The following is a 17,337-nucleotide window of genomic DNA, read 5'->3' as shown; positions in this document are numbered from 1 at the left end:
TCTTGTCCAAAATTCGCTCTTTAGACATTTGTGTAGAGGACGACGATGGACACATTCGAGTCACTCAAAGGAGTGGGAGCCACAGCTTTCCCTTCCTTGTATAGTGGCGAGGATTTGGTTGGCCTATAGCTAAAAGGAGTTTTCTTTCAGAGAGAGCAGTTGTCAGCAACTAGAGCAGAACAACTCAACATATCTGCCTGATGCACCCTGAGAAGACAAATGCACGTTCAAAATCCCAAGTTGCTAACTCTATAAAAATATTAATCAAAAGAATCGAATACACTCCCTCATGCAGAAGCAGCATCATAATCATTCAGAAGAACTCAAACCAAAAAGGAGCATCAACGCCAACAGAGCAGTACATCAGAAGAGGAAAACATAACAGCCATTCATTAGTAATAACAGGTGTTAAATGGAATGCAACCGATTCACCACCTGAAAATCCAAACTTACAAAGTGCAATTCATTTTTTTCTTTTTTTTTACAAGTACAAAGTGCAATTCATAGTCATGTAATACAGTCAATAACAATAACTCTCAAGAACTAAAGATAAAATCCATACAGAAGTAATTCCGAAACCCTATATTTTATCGATATCTTCGTCCTCAAACTCAATATAATCATCGCCACCACCATCATCCTCATCATCAATGATGCCTTCATTGAGACGTGTGTTCTCAGGAAGCTCACCATAGGCCTTCAGGAGCCTAGCCTCATCAGGCATGTACTTGAGGATCACATCAGCCTTGTCATCCTGGTAGTCACGAAGACCAACGAGGATTATATCACCGGCTGCAATCCAGACCTTCTTGTGCATCTTGCCTCGGATATGGCAAAGACGCTTCGTGCCATCAATGCACATAGCTTCACACCGGCCATTTCCCAGCATGCGAAGCACTTGGGCATACTCCTGCCCGTCTTCCTTGAACACAAGCTCACGCTTTTCATCATCTGCTTCATTCTTTCCCCTCTTCCTGTTCTTTCCTCCCTTTCCCTTGTTCTTCGGCATGGCTGCTGACTCTGTAGCTGCAACCAGAGCAGAATTTGTAATGCAAACTGGCTAAATACGACCAATCACATATGAATATTTATCTTTTTGGCATATTCATTGATTAATATTTATCTTTCCCACATTAAATAATAAAATAGACATACACTAGCACAAACCAGATATACAAAAGTAATGAATAACACGAATTTACCAGTGAAAAATCAGAATCAGTACGAACCCACCCAAAAAGACTCCTTCAATAGAAAATTTAAAGTAAAAAATTTATACAAAGTGGCTCCAGTGTTCTTCAACACAAAAAAAAAAAAAAAAAAAAAAAAAAAAAAAAAAAAAAAAGAAGAAGAAAGAAATACCCGAACAAATCAACTATTTATTTTTCTGAAAAGTTGAGAACAAAATTACTATATCAAGCTCCCAAACCTCAAAAATCCAAAGCCCACAGGGACACACAGCAAAAAATCCGATAATTTAATCATAAACAACCCTAATCACATCTAACCAGAACTGTAATCCAAATAATAATAATTAATAACAGCGCGTCTGAAAAATCAGACAACCAAACAACCTAGCTTCATCAAACAACATCAGTACAAACTAATAACCAGAACTAGCAATAAATATTAAATAACACCGAAAAGAGAACAAAAACAAAGAATAACCCGAAATTTCAACAAAAATCATCCACGCAGGCTACGCAAGAAACTAACCCTAGAATTTTAGAATTTAATAATTATATAAAATAAAAATAAAATAAGAAAAATACCAATAATTGAGGAGGCAAAAGAGCGTACCTTTGTATGACGACTATGCTTCGTGATTATCAGGGAAGTTGATCGAAATCAATCTGAATGCCCTGTGCTTCAGACCCTAGCTTCTTTTTGTACCACAAAGGTCGAGTCAAGTCGGTTGGGCCATGCAGCGATAGATAAGCCCTAATCGGAACAAAGATTTGAGGCTTGTTTGCCCAAAATAAGATCGGGCCATGAGCCTCAAAGATTGGATTACTCGTCTTGACAGTTGAAACTGACCCGTTTGATTGTTTTTTGCCCATACGGTTTCATGCCGGGCCACTGAGCCGTAGAAAGTCCATTAGGTTTCATTTGGATTCAGAAATGAGATGAGATGAGATGAGATGAGATGAGATGATTTATAAATAATAATAAAATTTATGATTTAAAATTTATGAATAATAATAAATAATAGAGAGATAAGTTGAGATCATGTCAACTAATTTTATGTGATCAAAAGATGATAGAACTTCAACATGAGCTTAAGCCTTAATGCGAAATCGTTAATAAAACTACAGCATTCATTTTACTAATTAAAAATATAATCTTGACCTATTGGCAGCATTTATTTTCCCTAAAATTACTTAATCCTTAATCCTAAAATTACTTTATTTTCCCTATACAGTATATTATATTTATATATAGGAGATATGCTTTTCTCAATCCTTTTAGTTATCATTTTTTTTTATCATTATCTGAAGTGATATTAAAAGATAATTCAATAATTCTTCAATCATTCAATGAAAAATGATGAAAAGTTGACGAATCACATTTTGTGTGAAAATATGAGGGATTCTATTTATCATCCCACACCACATATTTTACATATTTTAAAATTATTTTTTATTATTTTATTATTGTTAAACTAATTGAGTTGTTCTACTTATCATCTATATGCCACATAATTGTTATAGAAAAAATGAAAAAAAAAATTAAAAGTACAATATTCTGAAAGTGTGGGAATGATAAGTAAAATTATTCTGAAAGTACATATATATAAAAGAATTCTACTAGCCTCATTTGTATGAAGTTTGGGAGCAAGGGCAGCTCAATTTAAATTAAGGCTTAAGGAGAGAATTTTAGAATGTTTTTTGAATTCCAACACAATAAGGTAATCAACTATTATGTTAAATATAAATACTACAAATTTTTATTTTTTTTCTTAACAATTACATACTAACTATTGTAATTGCTTCCGTTTGTCTTCATTTAGTTTTTCTTAATTAAACTAACAATTTTCTCTTATATAAACTAATAAAGTTAATAAATTATGTATAATCAATAATCAGAAATAGTTTTCTTAGAAGTTTTTATTTCTTAATAGTCTTTCTAATTTCTTTTTTAGAAAAACTCTTTCTTGGAGGCTTTCTAATATTATTTCCTAAATAATTTTAAAATCAATATAATTTCTTAAGAAATTTTAGGACTTTTAACCTTTAATAGAGGCCATTAATATTTTTTCTTAAGAGACCTTGAGTAGTGGGTGCTAGGCTTTATTTGGGTAGTGGAGTCTTTTCAGAACAATCTACTACTATTTATTATTTTATCATTACTTTTTACTATTCACTACTTTTTAATATTTTATCATTATTTTTTTACTATTATTCATAGAATATCAAAGATCACTACTCAAACGCAACGTTAAGCAAATTACCTAACAATTGAGCCAATGCTGTTTGGGAGGTAGTGTCTTGTTGCAGACATTTGTTTCTGTTTAAGATGCGGATCTTTGAATGCATGGATTTTCAAATTTGAAGGGCCGAACAGTTAGAGCTAGTTTGGATTGAGAGATGATCTAATCTCACTACTATTTATAAATTTTAACTCACAAATCTCACTACTATTTATAAATCATCTTATCTCATATCTCAATCCAAATGAGGCTTTAGTACCGTCCAAAGTAAGCTCAATAGAGAGCTTTGTTTTAAGATTGGGATCTTTAAAACATGGTAGTTTTCAACCTTTCAAAAGGATAGCTTTTGACAAGTACTCATATATCTAAAAGAGCAGTGCTACTATGCCACCTGATTAGCACCACTCTATTTGACCACTAAGCCAATTTGGCATTTTCTTTTCTTTTTCATTTTTTCATTTATATTTTTTTATCATTTTAAAATATTTTAAAAAAATATAGAAAAGAAATATCAATACACTAATAGTCACTTTCTTAACTATTAAGTAAAGAAAAAAATTAAAATATATGAGGTGTCAAAATGAGGGGATAAATTAAGTGGGTAAAATAGCATTTTTGATATCTAAAAACTTTCCAAAAGTCACAGTATCGTTTGCCAAACTCGTTCCACAATCCCAAGTTTTAACACTTGTCATGTAACACCCCATATTTTAGTGTATTTTTAATTAAAGGATTATTTTTATTAATTTAAAATTTGATTCTCTTGTTTCTAATTTGTCGGATTTTTTTAGTGGGTTTATTTTTATGATTTTTAATTTGTGAAAATTAATTTGATATGTTTCCTTAATATTAATTATTGTTATGCATTTAAATTTCTCTTTATTTTAAATTACATTATTGTTGGGTTTAATTATATTATTTTAATTTAATCACTACGTTTAAATTATTTTATTTAACTTGCTGTTTTGAAATTTTTTTCGTTGGATCTTTTTTTTTTTTACCCAAGATGTGAGGATTGGACCTCATTTCTTTCTCTTTTTCTTTTTCCCTTTTTCTTTTCTTCTCCTTTTCTTTTTTCCTCCATTTCTTTTTCTCCTTTCTCTCTCCTCGCGCGCGTCACCCCCTTTCTTCTCTCCCCCGTCTGTTTTTCTCCTCCAGCCACAGCACCGCCGTGCGCCGCTCGTGTCCGTCACCGCCCCTACCGTTCGCTTCTCTACCGGCCGGCGACCCCACCTCCCAAATTCTAGCTCCTCTCGTTCCCCCATTCTCCTCCACGCAAGGCATCAAGCTGCAGCCTTCCTTGTGTTCTCGTGCCACCGTCGCGCCACCTCCGGCTACCATCTTTTTACCATATCATCCTCGACCTTATAGCAACTTAATGCATCCATCCTCAGCCCTGATCCGCCACCGGTGAAGCCCCACCATCAATATTTTCGTTTTGGGTATTTTAGCCTTCAATCGCCTTCTACGCCGCCACCCACGGCCAACCACCACCACCATTAGCTTCACTGACATCCCTAAGCCCTACCATATCAATATCGGGTTTTAGTTTGACCCGGTTCAAAAGTGGGTTTTGAGACCCACGGCCACAGTGCATTTGGCACTGTTTTGTTGCTGTGTTGCCACTTCTTGCAGCTCCGTGATCTTTTGAAAATTATTATATAGCACTGTAAGTATTTTTCTAAAAAACTATCGTGATTTAAATATATTTTTTGCACTAACTCATTTTATTGTGAACTGGTTGGTTATGCCAGACTGAGTCCGAGGAGTAAGGAGGTCGGATGGATTGGAGGATGGAGTTATTTGTGTGTTTGGTTGTGCTGTGAGTTGTTGGTTGTTGGTTAAGGCGTCGTTTCATGTACATGGCATATTTGCAAGCATCATCATGTTTGTAAATGAAACTGAGTTTTCGTTTAATTGCATTCATGTTCATATGTTTATTAAAAATTGGGTTTTCATGTGTTAAATGATTTTTGGGTGCGTACGTATCATGACCCCAAGCCGAGATAGGGCATTATCTCGGTGGAGCTCCTCTAGTCACTCGGGAGCGGAATATACTGAGTGACGTCCCCTGGGTTGTTGCTGGGCAACAACGGGATCGGACGGGATGGTAACGCTTTCGTGTTGACTCCGTGGCCCCTCTGCTGGCTAGGGTTAGAGGATGCTTGGCCACGAACGCGCTGGGCGCGGAACTGGGCATCGTTCGTTATGAAGTCACTCGCATGGTCGTTACCCATAGTGTGACGATGAGAGTCAGGGTGTGCGGATGATCCCTAAGGGGAGATCATGGTGCATAAGGTAAAATTGGTTAATAGGCTATTTTCTGGAAAAATAACGTGTTATGGATAAAAGGGTTTTGTGTGAGTCATTTTCTAGAAAAATGATGAATTATTATTTTTGGGCCAAAATGAGATTTTGGCATGTGTTGGAAAAAATCCATTTTCTAGGAAAATGATATTTTGGGTCTGACGCATATTTCATCATATGCATGCATGTTGGTTGCATTAATATATTTTTATCTCGTGGTTGTTTGGTTTATACTTACCTGCGGTACCATTTTATGGTAACGCAGATTTTGATGCAGTTGAAGCTGAGGGTGACCCTGAGGATTCGGCTCCGCCTGAGGCATGATTTGGGAACACTCGTATTCGTATTTGGCTTTGTATTATATTTTTATTTGTAATAATTGTATAACTCTATTTAATCATTTTACTTATGTTAATTTGTATAAAAATATTCTGGTACTTAGTTAACTTATTTAATTTATCTGCTGCGTTGTTTATTGTACACTGTTACATGTACACACACTTGGCACTATCGCTGGGATGCGTGACCATGTTGTCATCATCCTGGCGTCTCAATCGCCTAGTTTCTGTAAATAGGAGCCGGGAGCGCCACATGTCAGAAAAGCAAACCTTCAAGAAAGACCCTTCAAACCTTTGTGAGGGTAATTATTCTATTTCCTTTGGTTTTGATTACATTATTGCATTATTTTTCAACACCTTGATCTCATTAATTTTCGACCTTGGTTTTTACAGCAAAGGGCTTGTGGAGTACAAGTGCACAAGGTTTTGAAGAAAGTCATATATGAATGGATGAAGACTAAACCTTGACACTCTTTTGTTATGGTCACTTTCTTGAAACATCTAGCCTTTTGATAAAAGCAACTCATTCACCAATTACGCTGTTGAAGTAGATGGATGAAGAACCTTGATGATCAGAATCAATGGACGCCTCGGCCAATTTTTTCCACTCCATTGCCTTTTTATTCATTTCCCGACTCTTGTCACCCTCCATCAATTCTCTCACAAGCTTCTCCAATGCCTCTCTCTTGATATCATTGTCAAGCTCCATGCCAATGCCCCATTCATCACAAGTATATATACTTGCAGTTTGTTTGCTGATCGAAATCGCAAGGCAAACAAAGCATCGGTACTCTTGCACAAATGCTTTCAATGAATTCCAGCCGTAGTGTGTCAAGAACCCTCCAGCTGAGGGGTGGTTCAGCACTTCTTGTGGGCACCAACCAGCTATTAGGCCTCTTTCTTTTGTTTCTGCCAAGGGCTCGGGTTGCAAATTTGCTATTTGACACTCTTTTAAATTAATCGTTTATTCACCAACAAGTAAATTAGGCCTAATTATCCATACGAACATGTGCTTGCTATTTGCATGCCCCCAAGCAAGCTCAGTCAACTGCTTCGATGTCATAACGGTGACGCTGCCAAAATTCACATACACCACTGAGTCGAGAGCCTTAGAGTTAAGCCAATGGAGACAATCGGTTTCTTCTTTCCCTAAACTATTCCCAATTGACCTTAGGGGTTGATTGAGTGAGTGAGTGAGTAATTGATCAGTAGAAGTTGTTGAAGGCCAATGGCATATACATGAGAAAAATAAGTGGAGAGAGCACCCAAAACTTTTTGCTCTAACACATCAAATGTGTGAATAACGATTGTTGAAGCTTCACGATCTCTATCTACTGCTTCTTTGAAGACAACATCGTTTGGGTCTGTGGTTCGAAAAGTGGCTGGAAGATCCCTCAGTCGAATATATGTCTCTCATACCCAGAATCCAGTCTATAATTGTCAGAATTGGCAAAAATGATGCTGAGCGGTTCTGAGATCAGCGTAAATGGAAAGGAAACAGAGCAAGGAAGGGAATGATGAATTCTGTGTATTAATTATTTGCTTCTCTATGTTGTACAGTAATGAATTTATAGAAAGAATCGACTAAGCTATGTAATGAAAAAGTATTGAAATATCCCTAAACGAATATACAAATAACAAATTATTTGCTGAAAGTTTGTTGAGAATTCTGTTGCATATTCTTTGGGGCGTTTGGCAGTGTAGCAGTTGGTATATTATTCCATAATATCCCCTACAAGTTGGAGAATAGATATTTTCTATTCCTGTCTTGGATAACAAAAATAAAAATTGTGAGGATGGAAGGGCTTTTGTGAATATATCCGCAAGCTGAGAAGAAGAATGAATGGAGCAAGTCCATAGGAAACCAGTTTGTATTTTGTCACGGATGGGATGACAAAGCATCTCGATATGTTTGGTGCGCTTGTGAAAAACCGGATTCTTGGCTATGTGGAGCGCGACTTGATTGTCAAAGTACATATATATCTATTGGAAGAGAAATGGAGAGGTGCAAATCTTGAAGTATATAAGATAACCACTGCAATTCACATGAAGTTGTTGCCATGGCCATATACTCGGCCTCAGCGGAGGAGTGAGAGACGACTGCCTGTTTTTTTGATTGCCATGAGATGAGTGATTGTCCAAAAAATATACAAAATCCTATAACTGAGCGACGTGAGTTTGGGCCAAAGGCCCAATCCAAGTCTGAGTATGCACGAAGAATAAGTGAAGAATGGGAAGAGAAAAGAAGGCCTTGCCTAGGAGCATTTTTAATGTACTGTAAGACTTGATGAGCAGCATGTAGGTGTGTCGTCGTAGGTGCTGCCATAAATTGGCTCGAGTGATGGTGAGATAGAGGAGTCTACCAACTAAGCGCCGATAAGGGAGTGAATCTGAGAGAGGATCGCCATCATCTTTGCTAAGTTTGAGGTTTTGATCCATTGGTATATCATTCCGTAATAATAATTGTGTCCAGATGATACCGATTTGTGAGATAGCATTCATCTGCAACAAAGAAAATAATGTTTTTAGCTCGAGAACTTGACATACTATCAATCTTCGTAATAACTAATGCAAGAATATTTCAGTAGATCGCGGCGGTTTTTGTTGAACCTTTGAGTGGTGTAAACCCATTGTCCCTGAGAGCAGTAAATTGCATAACATCCATTAAGCTGCAAGCATAGATTGTGAAGAGCATTACGATTGGGATCCCGAGCACTTGAGCAACAGTGACATGAGTGAAAGGCAGGTTACTGGAGGATTATTAGCCTTGTTTGTAGTTGCGATATTAGTGTTGAGCTTCACAAGCAAGTCAGAAAATGGAGCCAATTAGAAGTTTCTCGTAGTGGACTCACAGAGAGAACAGGAGTCTTGGGTGGAGTTGGAATACGGTGGAGGGAGGACGTCTGGAATGGTTTCAAATTGAAAGTCCGGTAAGCCATCTAAGAAGTTTGGACCCCCAGATATCTGAAAATGCTGGTGGTTGAACTGATCTGTCTTCACAAAGGTTATGTGAAAAGCTTTAAAATGGAGAGGCTTTGTGAATTTAGCATGGCCTTTATGTGGCTTTGAAATGGGGATGGGATACAAACTGCATGAAGCTTACGAATAGTTCCTACTGTCTTGGAATCCACTTCCTCTACTTCCAGTCCTTGCATGCCATCTTAATGCTGATCTTAATGCTGCTTAAAACCACTCAAAAATAATAAAAGCTAGCATTCATTACACATGTCCGGTGGCATCCGCGCCCTTATATTGTGTAGCACCATCAGAAGATGTGCCCACTTGAAACTTGAAAGAGAAATTCCGTCTTTTTGCTATACAATTCTCTCATTTCCGTCAAACAGCTAGCCCCATCAACGAGTACATTTTTACTGTCTTCTTCGCTGCCAATTCTCACTCTGCTCAAATAAATTTTGCAATTTGATCATGAAATGGACATGAAATGGAAAATTAAACGCGGGGTTTCAATGAATGGGCGGGAGAGGAATTCGTGGGTTAACGCGGAGAGAGATAAACTAAAATGAGACGGTTCGTTTCATTATTTTCCAAACAGTGCATTTTAAATTTGTATAGGAGCCTTCTCCTTCAATTCCTAATCCTAATTTCCCGTCTCTCCTCTTCAACAATAGCAAACAACTCTACAAGTGAATGATAGTTCCATTCTTTTAAATCAGAAACTGATGTCAAGATACACTCCTTTTAAATCATTTATCCAAACATATCCTTTTCATTTTTCACGTGATGAATGTAAAACTCTCCAAATGGGCATTCTATGAGAAAGAAAAAATGGAAATGAATGGATTGAATTTAGACTAAATCTATAAAATTCATTTGAAGAAAAAGGCAAAAAATGTAATGGGTATAGACTGAAAAAATGGGTATAGGACTCAATCTAGACTGAATCAATATTTTGGAATGAGCATTATATTTTGGACCGTTGAAGAAAAAGGAGTCTAATACTTTTTATTTTTCTTTCCATATTTTGTTTTCACGAAATGGTCTGAATTTAAACTTTTTCTTCTATGCTATCCATAACCTATACTTTAAAGCATGCAGTTCATAATTGATTAAAGCAGCTGACCTTCAAATCTGGGTTGGGAAAGAAGGATCTGACACTTTGGTTGGAGGTGGTCCAACTTTCAAGATCTATGAAGAACACTGACAGAGGAACAGAGAAACCACGAACACTGTATTTGATTTTGCACATTGCAATCACTGAAAGAGGGAGACTACGGGTTTCTCCAGTTAGTTGTTCTGCGTACAGAACATCTTCTTTCTTCATTGTGTTTTTATTCTTTCTTTTCATTTTTTAATAAAACCGGTGTTGACGCATCGTATTTCATGCGCCAACTCGCCTGTACGTAGAAGAATTGTTCTCTATTTCAAGTGAGGTTAAGCATCTGGCATTTTGGTCGTACTCAATAATTACCGTACGAGTTATTTTGTATGTTTCTCTTTTTTGACTCTAAACCCTAAATTTTGAATATAATAATACTCTCTTAATTACAGATTTTTTTTTTTTTGGATGCGATAATTGCAAGAGTGATCTTATTCTTTCTCTTCCAAAAAATATATTTTTTTTAATTTTTTGGGCAAGTAAAAAAAATATAAATCTCACTTGCAATTGCTCATTTTATCTTGTAAGTTCTAACATCATCAGAGAAAGACAGCTATCTTCCATGACAAATATGGAAAAATTTCTGAATGTCACATTGATAATTGGTCGGCTTTGGATCCCCTACTTCTCAGGGAACTAAAAAACAACATGTTTATTAAGGTCCCCCCCTCCCTCTCTCTAGTCTCTATTGGTGTATCTCAAAATGCCAGAATTAATACTTCTCTCTGCAAACCCATCCAGGCCATACAAGTTTACAACCAAGCTAGACCAATCGGCATTACAAAATCACTACAGGTTCCTAAATGTGAACCGTATAGAACAGAATAACAGTAACAAGTCAAGGGAGACACAAAAATCTTACTGAAAAAGAAAACCTCTGCCATGATAACCCTTGGGTAATTTCTGAAAGTGTGGATGCATTTGGAGAAAGACACGTTTGAAGTTGTTCTATGTTGCGGAAGTGAACAGCAGAGATGCATTTGTTCCTCCAAAGCCAAAAGAGTTTGACAATGCTGCTCTAATTGGCATTTTCTTTGAAGAAGTCAAAGGCATGAAAGCATCATTAAATATGGGATCTGGTTTAGTAAGATTAAGAGTTAATGGTGCCATTCCCTGCAATGGAACACACCCTTTTAGTCATGGCTGAAAACACAATTATAGCAAAAGCTGATAACCAACTTGCATGTCAAGAAAGCTCTGAGAGTTAAATATTTCTAAGCTGCTGTTTTGAGGAAATCCCCACAATTCTTTTTCTTTTATTCAAGTATTATATCTTCTGTGAGAATTTGGCCCCCACAAAATTCGAATTGCTTGATTGGGGGAAAAAAACATTGTCTTGATTCCTTCTGAATTCATGTTCAAGCAGGGAACCTTATGATGGCCTAGTCATCATCAGTTTTGAAGAAAGCTCAATACAATCAATGAGGCAAACATATTATAGTCATAGATATAGAATTTCCACTTCAATTACAGGAAGCAATAAAACTGCAATTACTCACATGGTGTATGGCTAAAACTGCAAAAATCGCTTCAACAGCTCCAGCTGCTCCAAGGAGATGACCTATGGCACCCTGAAATTAAAAGTCACAGACAGTCAGCCACCATAAGGAGGAGGGGGGGGGGGGGGGGGGTGGGCAAGCCAGTCAGTAAGATAAGTTAGATAACCAATTAATAATAGACGAACATATTATGCATAGATACACAAAGCACCATAATGAACAGAAAAAATATTCTCTCATTTCAGGATAATTTAAAAGTAAAGATGTCAGAGGCTAACAAGTTCCAAATTTGCAAAAGAAGTATATCTAGCAAAGAAAGGTTCCACACAGAAAATCATCACAAGCTTAAACACAAAAGCTTCCATGAAAGTGAGAAACTATTAGAAAGGCCATTCCTTGATGGATGGCAAGCAGAGACTCATGTAGCACTGAAGGTTTCCTACTTCTATAATCATCTCCTGACTCCAGAGTATGTCATTTCCTCTGTGGACACATATGGCAGGATAAATCTCGTCTAGCAAAGGCCGACAAACCTCCTGAACACATAAGTAATCTGACAGGATGATTGGATGTCATGTGTGGGTTATGAAGTATAATTGTTCCCATGACATTCAGCAATGTAAGCCGAAGCTTCATAAGTTGTGTAAGAATATGTTACTTCATCTTCAGGATTATCAATCTGGTTGGAAGTACCTAATTTACCTTTGTGGAGGATATGGCCAAATAACCTGATCCTGCATGTTCTGAGAATATGGTCTTGATAGCAGTGGCTTCAACCGCATCACCTGAATAAGAGATTTTCAGTGAATGGGCCACATATGCATCAGTTTGAGCCAATATTTCAAGCCAGCTTCACAAATTAGAATGTAGGCAATGGTTAAGGTCCAAATTATTTACCTAAAGGTGTAGATGTAGCATGGGCATTTAAATAATCAACTTGATTAGGATGAAGACCGGACTGCAAGTAATCAAAAAGCAAGAACATCATAACAAACAGCAATGATCTTTTTTTTTTTTATATAATCAGTAACAAACAGAAATGATCTTTTATTGCATGCTCACATAAAAATTAACTTGACAAAAAACATATTGTTGAGCACATCTACCAGATCAACACACAAAAGAACCATTTTCAAGTGTGACACTAAGAAGACAACAAAATGAAAATAGTGAAACAGCAATGAAGTTGCATGCAAAATAATTCAGCCCTGCACCATTATGACCAAACATCCACTGTCTTAATTTTCTGTTCTCGTGTGAAATCTATTGCACAAGATTTGGACAGTTAAAACTGTTACACAATTAATTCCTAGATTCAAATCACTGGTTCATTTGATGTGTTACTGTCATGAAGAGCGGAACAGACATAATGTTTTTACTAGGTACACCATTTTTCATCCACTGATATCACTTGCACAACTGCTAATGACAGAATACTCATATAAAAGAATGTCATATACATGCTAATTGTTAATGTAGGATAGATAAACCCTTAGAAGGAATTAATTATCTTGATACCTGTCTTAAGGCACGATTCATGGCTAGAATGGCACCTCTTCCATCAGTATGCGGTTGTGTTATGTGATATGCATCACCTAAACATCATTTTCTTCAGAAACCAATGAAGTATTAACATAATATATTTGCAAGTTATCATGTTCATGTAAACGACCTGACATCCCATAGCCACGAAGCTCTGCATAAATTTTTGCTCCTCGCTTTTTTGCATGCTCAAGTTCCTACATTAAGGAAAAAAAGAGGGTAGTACCAATCAATAACAAATACAGTGAAAAGTACAGCCAATAAAGATAGAAACAAAAAGGGGAAAGGGAAAAGAAACGGAAAGTAGATGTTTCAACTCACTTCCAACACCAAGACTCCAGATCCTTCTCCTATCCTGGGATCAATATGACAGCTAAAAGCTAAATGCAACAACAATAAAACAATAAAAGCACATATTTGAACATCAGGTCTGCTGTGTAACTGCTTACACAAACCCATCTCGACCACAATCAAAAGGTCGTGAAGCTTCCTGTGGGGCAGAATTGTACTTTGTAGTCAAAGCCCTTGACCTGGAATTGAAAAGAAAAGTTAAAATAACATGGTATTACTTAAATGCCAAAAAAAAAAAAAAAAGCTGAATTAACAGTCCTTGCTAGGCTAGAATAAAGCCCTTCCTCATTTTCTTTTCATATAAATTCATGGGGCTCACATGTCAAGTAAAGGAAAAAAAAAAAAAAAAAAGGGTAGATGGTTTATCTACTGTCTTCATCTGCAGCCTGATTATTCTAACCAAACCACAAACATCGAAGAAATTTCCAAGGTGCGTAGGTTTAGGTAAGACATAAGATTTAATGTAGGAATCACCTGCAAAATCCCGCTATTGATAAAGCATCAATGCTAGACTCTGTGCCTCCAGCCAACATAACATCCGAATCTCCAAATTGAATCATCCTTGCAGCATCTCCAATAGAATGTGCCCCAGTGGCACAAGCAGTCACTGCAGCATGGTTTGGTCCCTATACTCAGAAACAAGATCATATATAATTATATCTTTTATTCAGTTGTGGAAGAACATGAATATCACTGGTTAGAGAAATTGGAGGGGAGAAGTGGAAATGGACCAACACGACAAGAGTATGCCATGTTTATCGATATCCGTGGGATGAAAAAATATATCTCTGTTATCAAAGTTGTCTGCGCACCTGGAATCCATATTTCATGCTCACATGACCAGATGCCATGTTGATCAATATTCGTGGGATGAAAAATGGACTAAGTCGACGAAGGCGCTGCATTAACAGGAAAAAAAAAAACCAAAAAAAAAAAACATGCAAGGTTAGGCTACTTCCAGCCTACAATTGAGAACATCAGGAGAAACTAAGGCTGACAAACATTATCCAAGGGCAGTTAAATATCACGAAAGTGTAGTAAGAAACAAACCTTTTCACAAATCATTTGTGCTGCATCCAATACATCACTGATGCTTCCAGTTCCCCCACCAATAGAGACTCCCTGGTGTTCTTCAAGTTAAAAAAAAGGGCATATCATCAAAGCAAGAAGTAAAACTGTCATGTTTTATGTGCATATGAAGAGTACATACCGTTCTTTCCTTTTGTTCCTGCTCAGAGGGTACCCATTTTGCATCTTTTAGGGCTTCATCAGCAGCACACAGTGCATAGCCTATAAACCTTGCGATTGATCGATGCTCCTGAGAATTATTGTCATAATCATACAAAAGGTCTCTAAAATGGAATAGATTAGATATTCCAGCATGAATAGGTAAACAATAAGGGACAAGTAATTAGTAGTCATTTTTTATGACCAAACCAAAGACATCCAACATCAGTGTGACTCAAAGCAGATCATTCCAAAGTAATAGAACAGAGAAGAGTTTAGTCAGCCACCGGCCAAAAGTAAAGAAATGCACCCTTTCCCAACAACCCGCCCAAGATTTGATTGCAAAAAACTCTACTTTAGGCAAAAGCACAAGAAACGATGCATCCTCCCGGAGATTTCAATGTGATCCCTCATATGTCACCCTCAAAAGTAAACTGAGAATAGAGAAAAGTTTTCACTTTGAATTTAGCACCACCAATATCACACCGTTTTCTTTTCATGCCTACCATAAATTGAAGAAATTTACATTCCAAAAGATCGCACGAACTCCCTAATTTCTGCACCTCCTTGATGAATTAAGCAAGCACTACAAGCTTTAAAAAAAAAAAACCGCCACATCGAAAAAATTCCCCGAAAAAGTAACACAAAGCAAATACTGAACAACAAGAACAAGGCAATATAAATGACAGGATAATATTTACCTTAGGATTAAGCCACAAATCCTCAATGAATTCACCCGGGTTACTTCCACAAGGCACGATTGCGGCAACTTTCGATGTCAGCTGATCAAATGTATGCAGCTGGGTCTCCCTATCAAATGAATTCATCTTGATGTCTTCAGGTGTTATTGCCCTTATTCCACAACCCCCCTCTACCAGATTCTTCCACGTAGTTTCCACTCCACATCCAAGCGGAGTCACCATGCCTAAACCTGAAGAAACCAGGTCCCACGGCTATTAAATTTTGATTTTTATCTTATCAAAAAATGGAAAACACCTGCGAATGCAAGAAGCACCTAAAATTAACACTGGAGTGCAATAAGTACTTAAAAATTAACTGCAGAAATTAAAACATAAAAACCAAAAACAAAGATAGAATCTTGAAGGCTGCAGTGCAGATATGCCGCTGTAAGTGTATCTATGCATTTGTAGAATATACGTATAAACACATACATATACAAATTACAAGCTTCAGTATCTAGCGTGTGCGCGCGCGAGAGAGAGAGAGAGAGAGAGAGAGAGAGAGAGAGAGGTTACCGGTAACAACCACTCTCCGAGAATGAACAACAGGAGGGGAATCGAAAGCTCCGAGACCACCGGAAGAAGAAGACGAAGAAGAAGAAAAGCGCCGAATGAAGTGGAAACGAGAAGGAATGAGAAGTTTATGCCAAGGAGAAGAAGGGCCAGCCATGGTTTCCGAAGACCTTTAGATATCAATCCGAAACTGATGAGACCGAAACCTTCTGTTTCACAAGCACCGAGTCACTGACTTCAGAGAGAGAGAGAGAGAGAGGAGGACAGAAACTGCGAAACTGCTGCGGCTTTGGATTGTTCTCCTCTCTATGATGGAGAAAAATTAAGAGCATCTGCGTCTACCTCTAAACCGTCGTCGTTTTAATATTTCCCAAAAAAGTCGACATCGACATATACGACGCCGCTTCATTGTCACTAATAAATTAAACGCAAAGAACTGTTACAAAAGCATTCAGTGCTCGTTTGGCCTGAAATGTTTATTTATATTAAAATTGTTACAAAACCTATGAATAATAATTTCAAACTTACATCTTCTTCTTATATGTTTTAATTTAATGTTGACTCGTTCTTCTTCAACTTTGACTCTACACTACGTACTTACTACACATGATGTACAATAAAAGGAAGAGTATTAATCCAACGTGTATATTATAAATAATACTATGTAATGCATAAAGTATATATACTCCTCCTTAAGTTTAACTATTTAGATTATTTTAGCATTAATATCAAATTATTATGAATTATCAAATAATTAGATATTTTCTTACACGAGATAGGTCATTAATTATCTATCAATATAATATAGACTATATATTATAAGGACTAACACTCAAATTTTTAAATATAATTTTATGGCAAATTGATGATACAATTAGTTTTAGAGTAATGATATACGTACAACTATTTTATAGTCATTTATATAACTATGTTTTAAAATAAAAATATTTTTATAAAATGATATTACTTTTGACAACAAAGAGATATTGCAATCGTATTGAAATATGAAAAATTTTAAGAGATTTGAAAATATTACAAATTTAACTTTAGTTAGGAAAAAATATTTAAAATAAATAAAAATTGAGATCAAAAAATATTTTAATAATATAGAGAAAGAATAGATAAATTGATACAGTTTTTTTGAATATTTCATATTAATTGAAAAACTCATAAAATATTATGAAATTATGTATAAATTTCAACTAAAAAAAAAAAATATTAAAATTCAAATCCCCATTGAAAGTCCCATGTTTGCCAATTACCGATATGGCTC

At 36.4% G+C, this 17,337-nt stretch overlaps 2 protein-coding genes and 1 pseudogene across 4 annotated transcripts; all 3 read right to left on the bottom strand.

Annotated features, from left to right (window-relative positions):
* Positions 1-370: 370 nt before the first annotated feature.
* On the bottom strand, positions 371-1,950 carry LOC121253213 (eukaryotic translation initiation factor 1A-like). The gene is made up of 2 exons (XM_041153168.1): positions 1,801-1,950; positions 371-1,026 (listed from the first exon to the last, which is right to left on the bottom strand). The coding sequence occupies exon 2, from the start codon at positions 1,007-1,009 to the stop codon at positions 581-583; it is 429 nt and encodes a 142-aa protein (XP_041009102.1). The 5' UTR covers positions 1,010-1,026; positions 1,801-1,950; the 3' UTR covers positions 371-580.
* Positions 1,951-6,437: 4,487 nt separating this feature from the next.
* LOC121253593 lies at positions 6,438-9,230 on the bottom strand (annotated as a pseudogene).
* A 1,534-nt stretch (positions 9,231-10,764) lies between these two features.
* On the bottom strand, positions 10,765-16,381 carry LOC121253211 (3-oxoacyl-[acyl-carrier-protein] synthase, mitochondrial). 3 transcript variants are annotated; one of them, XM_041153166.1, is made up of 14 exons: positions 16,068-16,380; positions 15,513-15,742; positions 14,795-14,902; positions 14,635-14,706; positions 14,397-14,483; positions 14,059-14,210; positions 13,683-13,763; positions 13,555-13,588; positions 13,364-13,430; positions 13,210-13,286; positions 12,589-12,649; positions 12,394-12,476; positions 11,692-11,763; positions 10,765-11,305 (listed from the first exon to the last, which is right to left on the bottom strand). In XM_041153166.1, the coding sequence occupies exons 1-14, from the start codon at positions 16,219-16,221 to the stop codon at positions 11,141-11,143; spliced, it is 1,443 nt and encodes a 480-aa protein (XP_041009100.1). In that variant the 5' UTR covers positions 16,222-16,380; the 3' UTR covers positions 10,765-11,140. The 3 variants fall into 3 exon arrangements, 2 of the variants coding, with proteins under 2 accessions (XP_041009100.1, XP_041009101.1); XM_041153167.1 differs by having other exon boundaries at positions 15,513-15,807; positions 16,068-16,209; XR_005938377.1 differs by lacking the exon at positions 12,589-12,649 and having other exon boundaries at positions 11,236-11,305; positions 16,068-16,381.
* Positions 16,382-17,337: the final 956 nt, after the last annotated feature.

The sequence above is a fragment of the Juglans microcarpa x Juglans regia genome, chromosome 2S, assembly GCF_004785595.1.
Source record: "Juglans microcarpa x Juglans regia isolate MS1-56 chromosome 2S, Jm3101_v1.0, whole genome shotgun sequence".
Lineage (NCBI taxonomy): Eukaryota > Viridiplantae > Streptophyta > Magnoliopsida > Fagales > Juglandaceae > Juglans > Juglans microcarpa x Juglans regia.
This window is presented reverse-complemented; position numbering and strand designations above follow the sequence as displayed.

Bases quoted from the DNA above. Each gene is read 5' to 3' on its own strand.
- LOC121253213 (XM_041153168.1), bottom strand. From the start codon at position 1,009: ATGCCGAAGAACAAGGGAAAGGGAGGAAAGAACAGGAAGAGGGGAAAG.
- LOC121253211 (XM_041153166.1), bottom strand. From the start codon at position 16,221: ATGGCTGGCCCTTCTTCTCCTTGGCATAAACTTCTCATTCCTTCTCGT. The intron at 13,589-13,682 runs GTAAGCAGTTAC...TATTGATCCCAG, and splicing joins TGTGGTCGAGATGGGTTTGT to GATAGGAGAAGGATCTGGAG. The intron at 13,431-13,554 runs GTGAGTTGAAAC...TCCTTAATGTAG, and splicing joins CTGGAGTCTTGGTGTTGGAA to GAACTTGAGCATGCAAAAAA.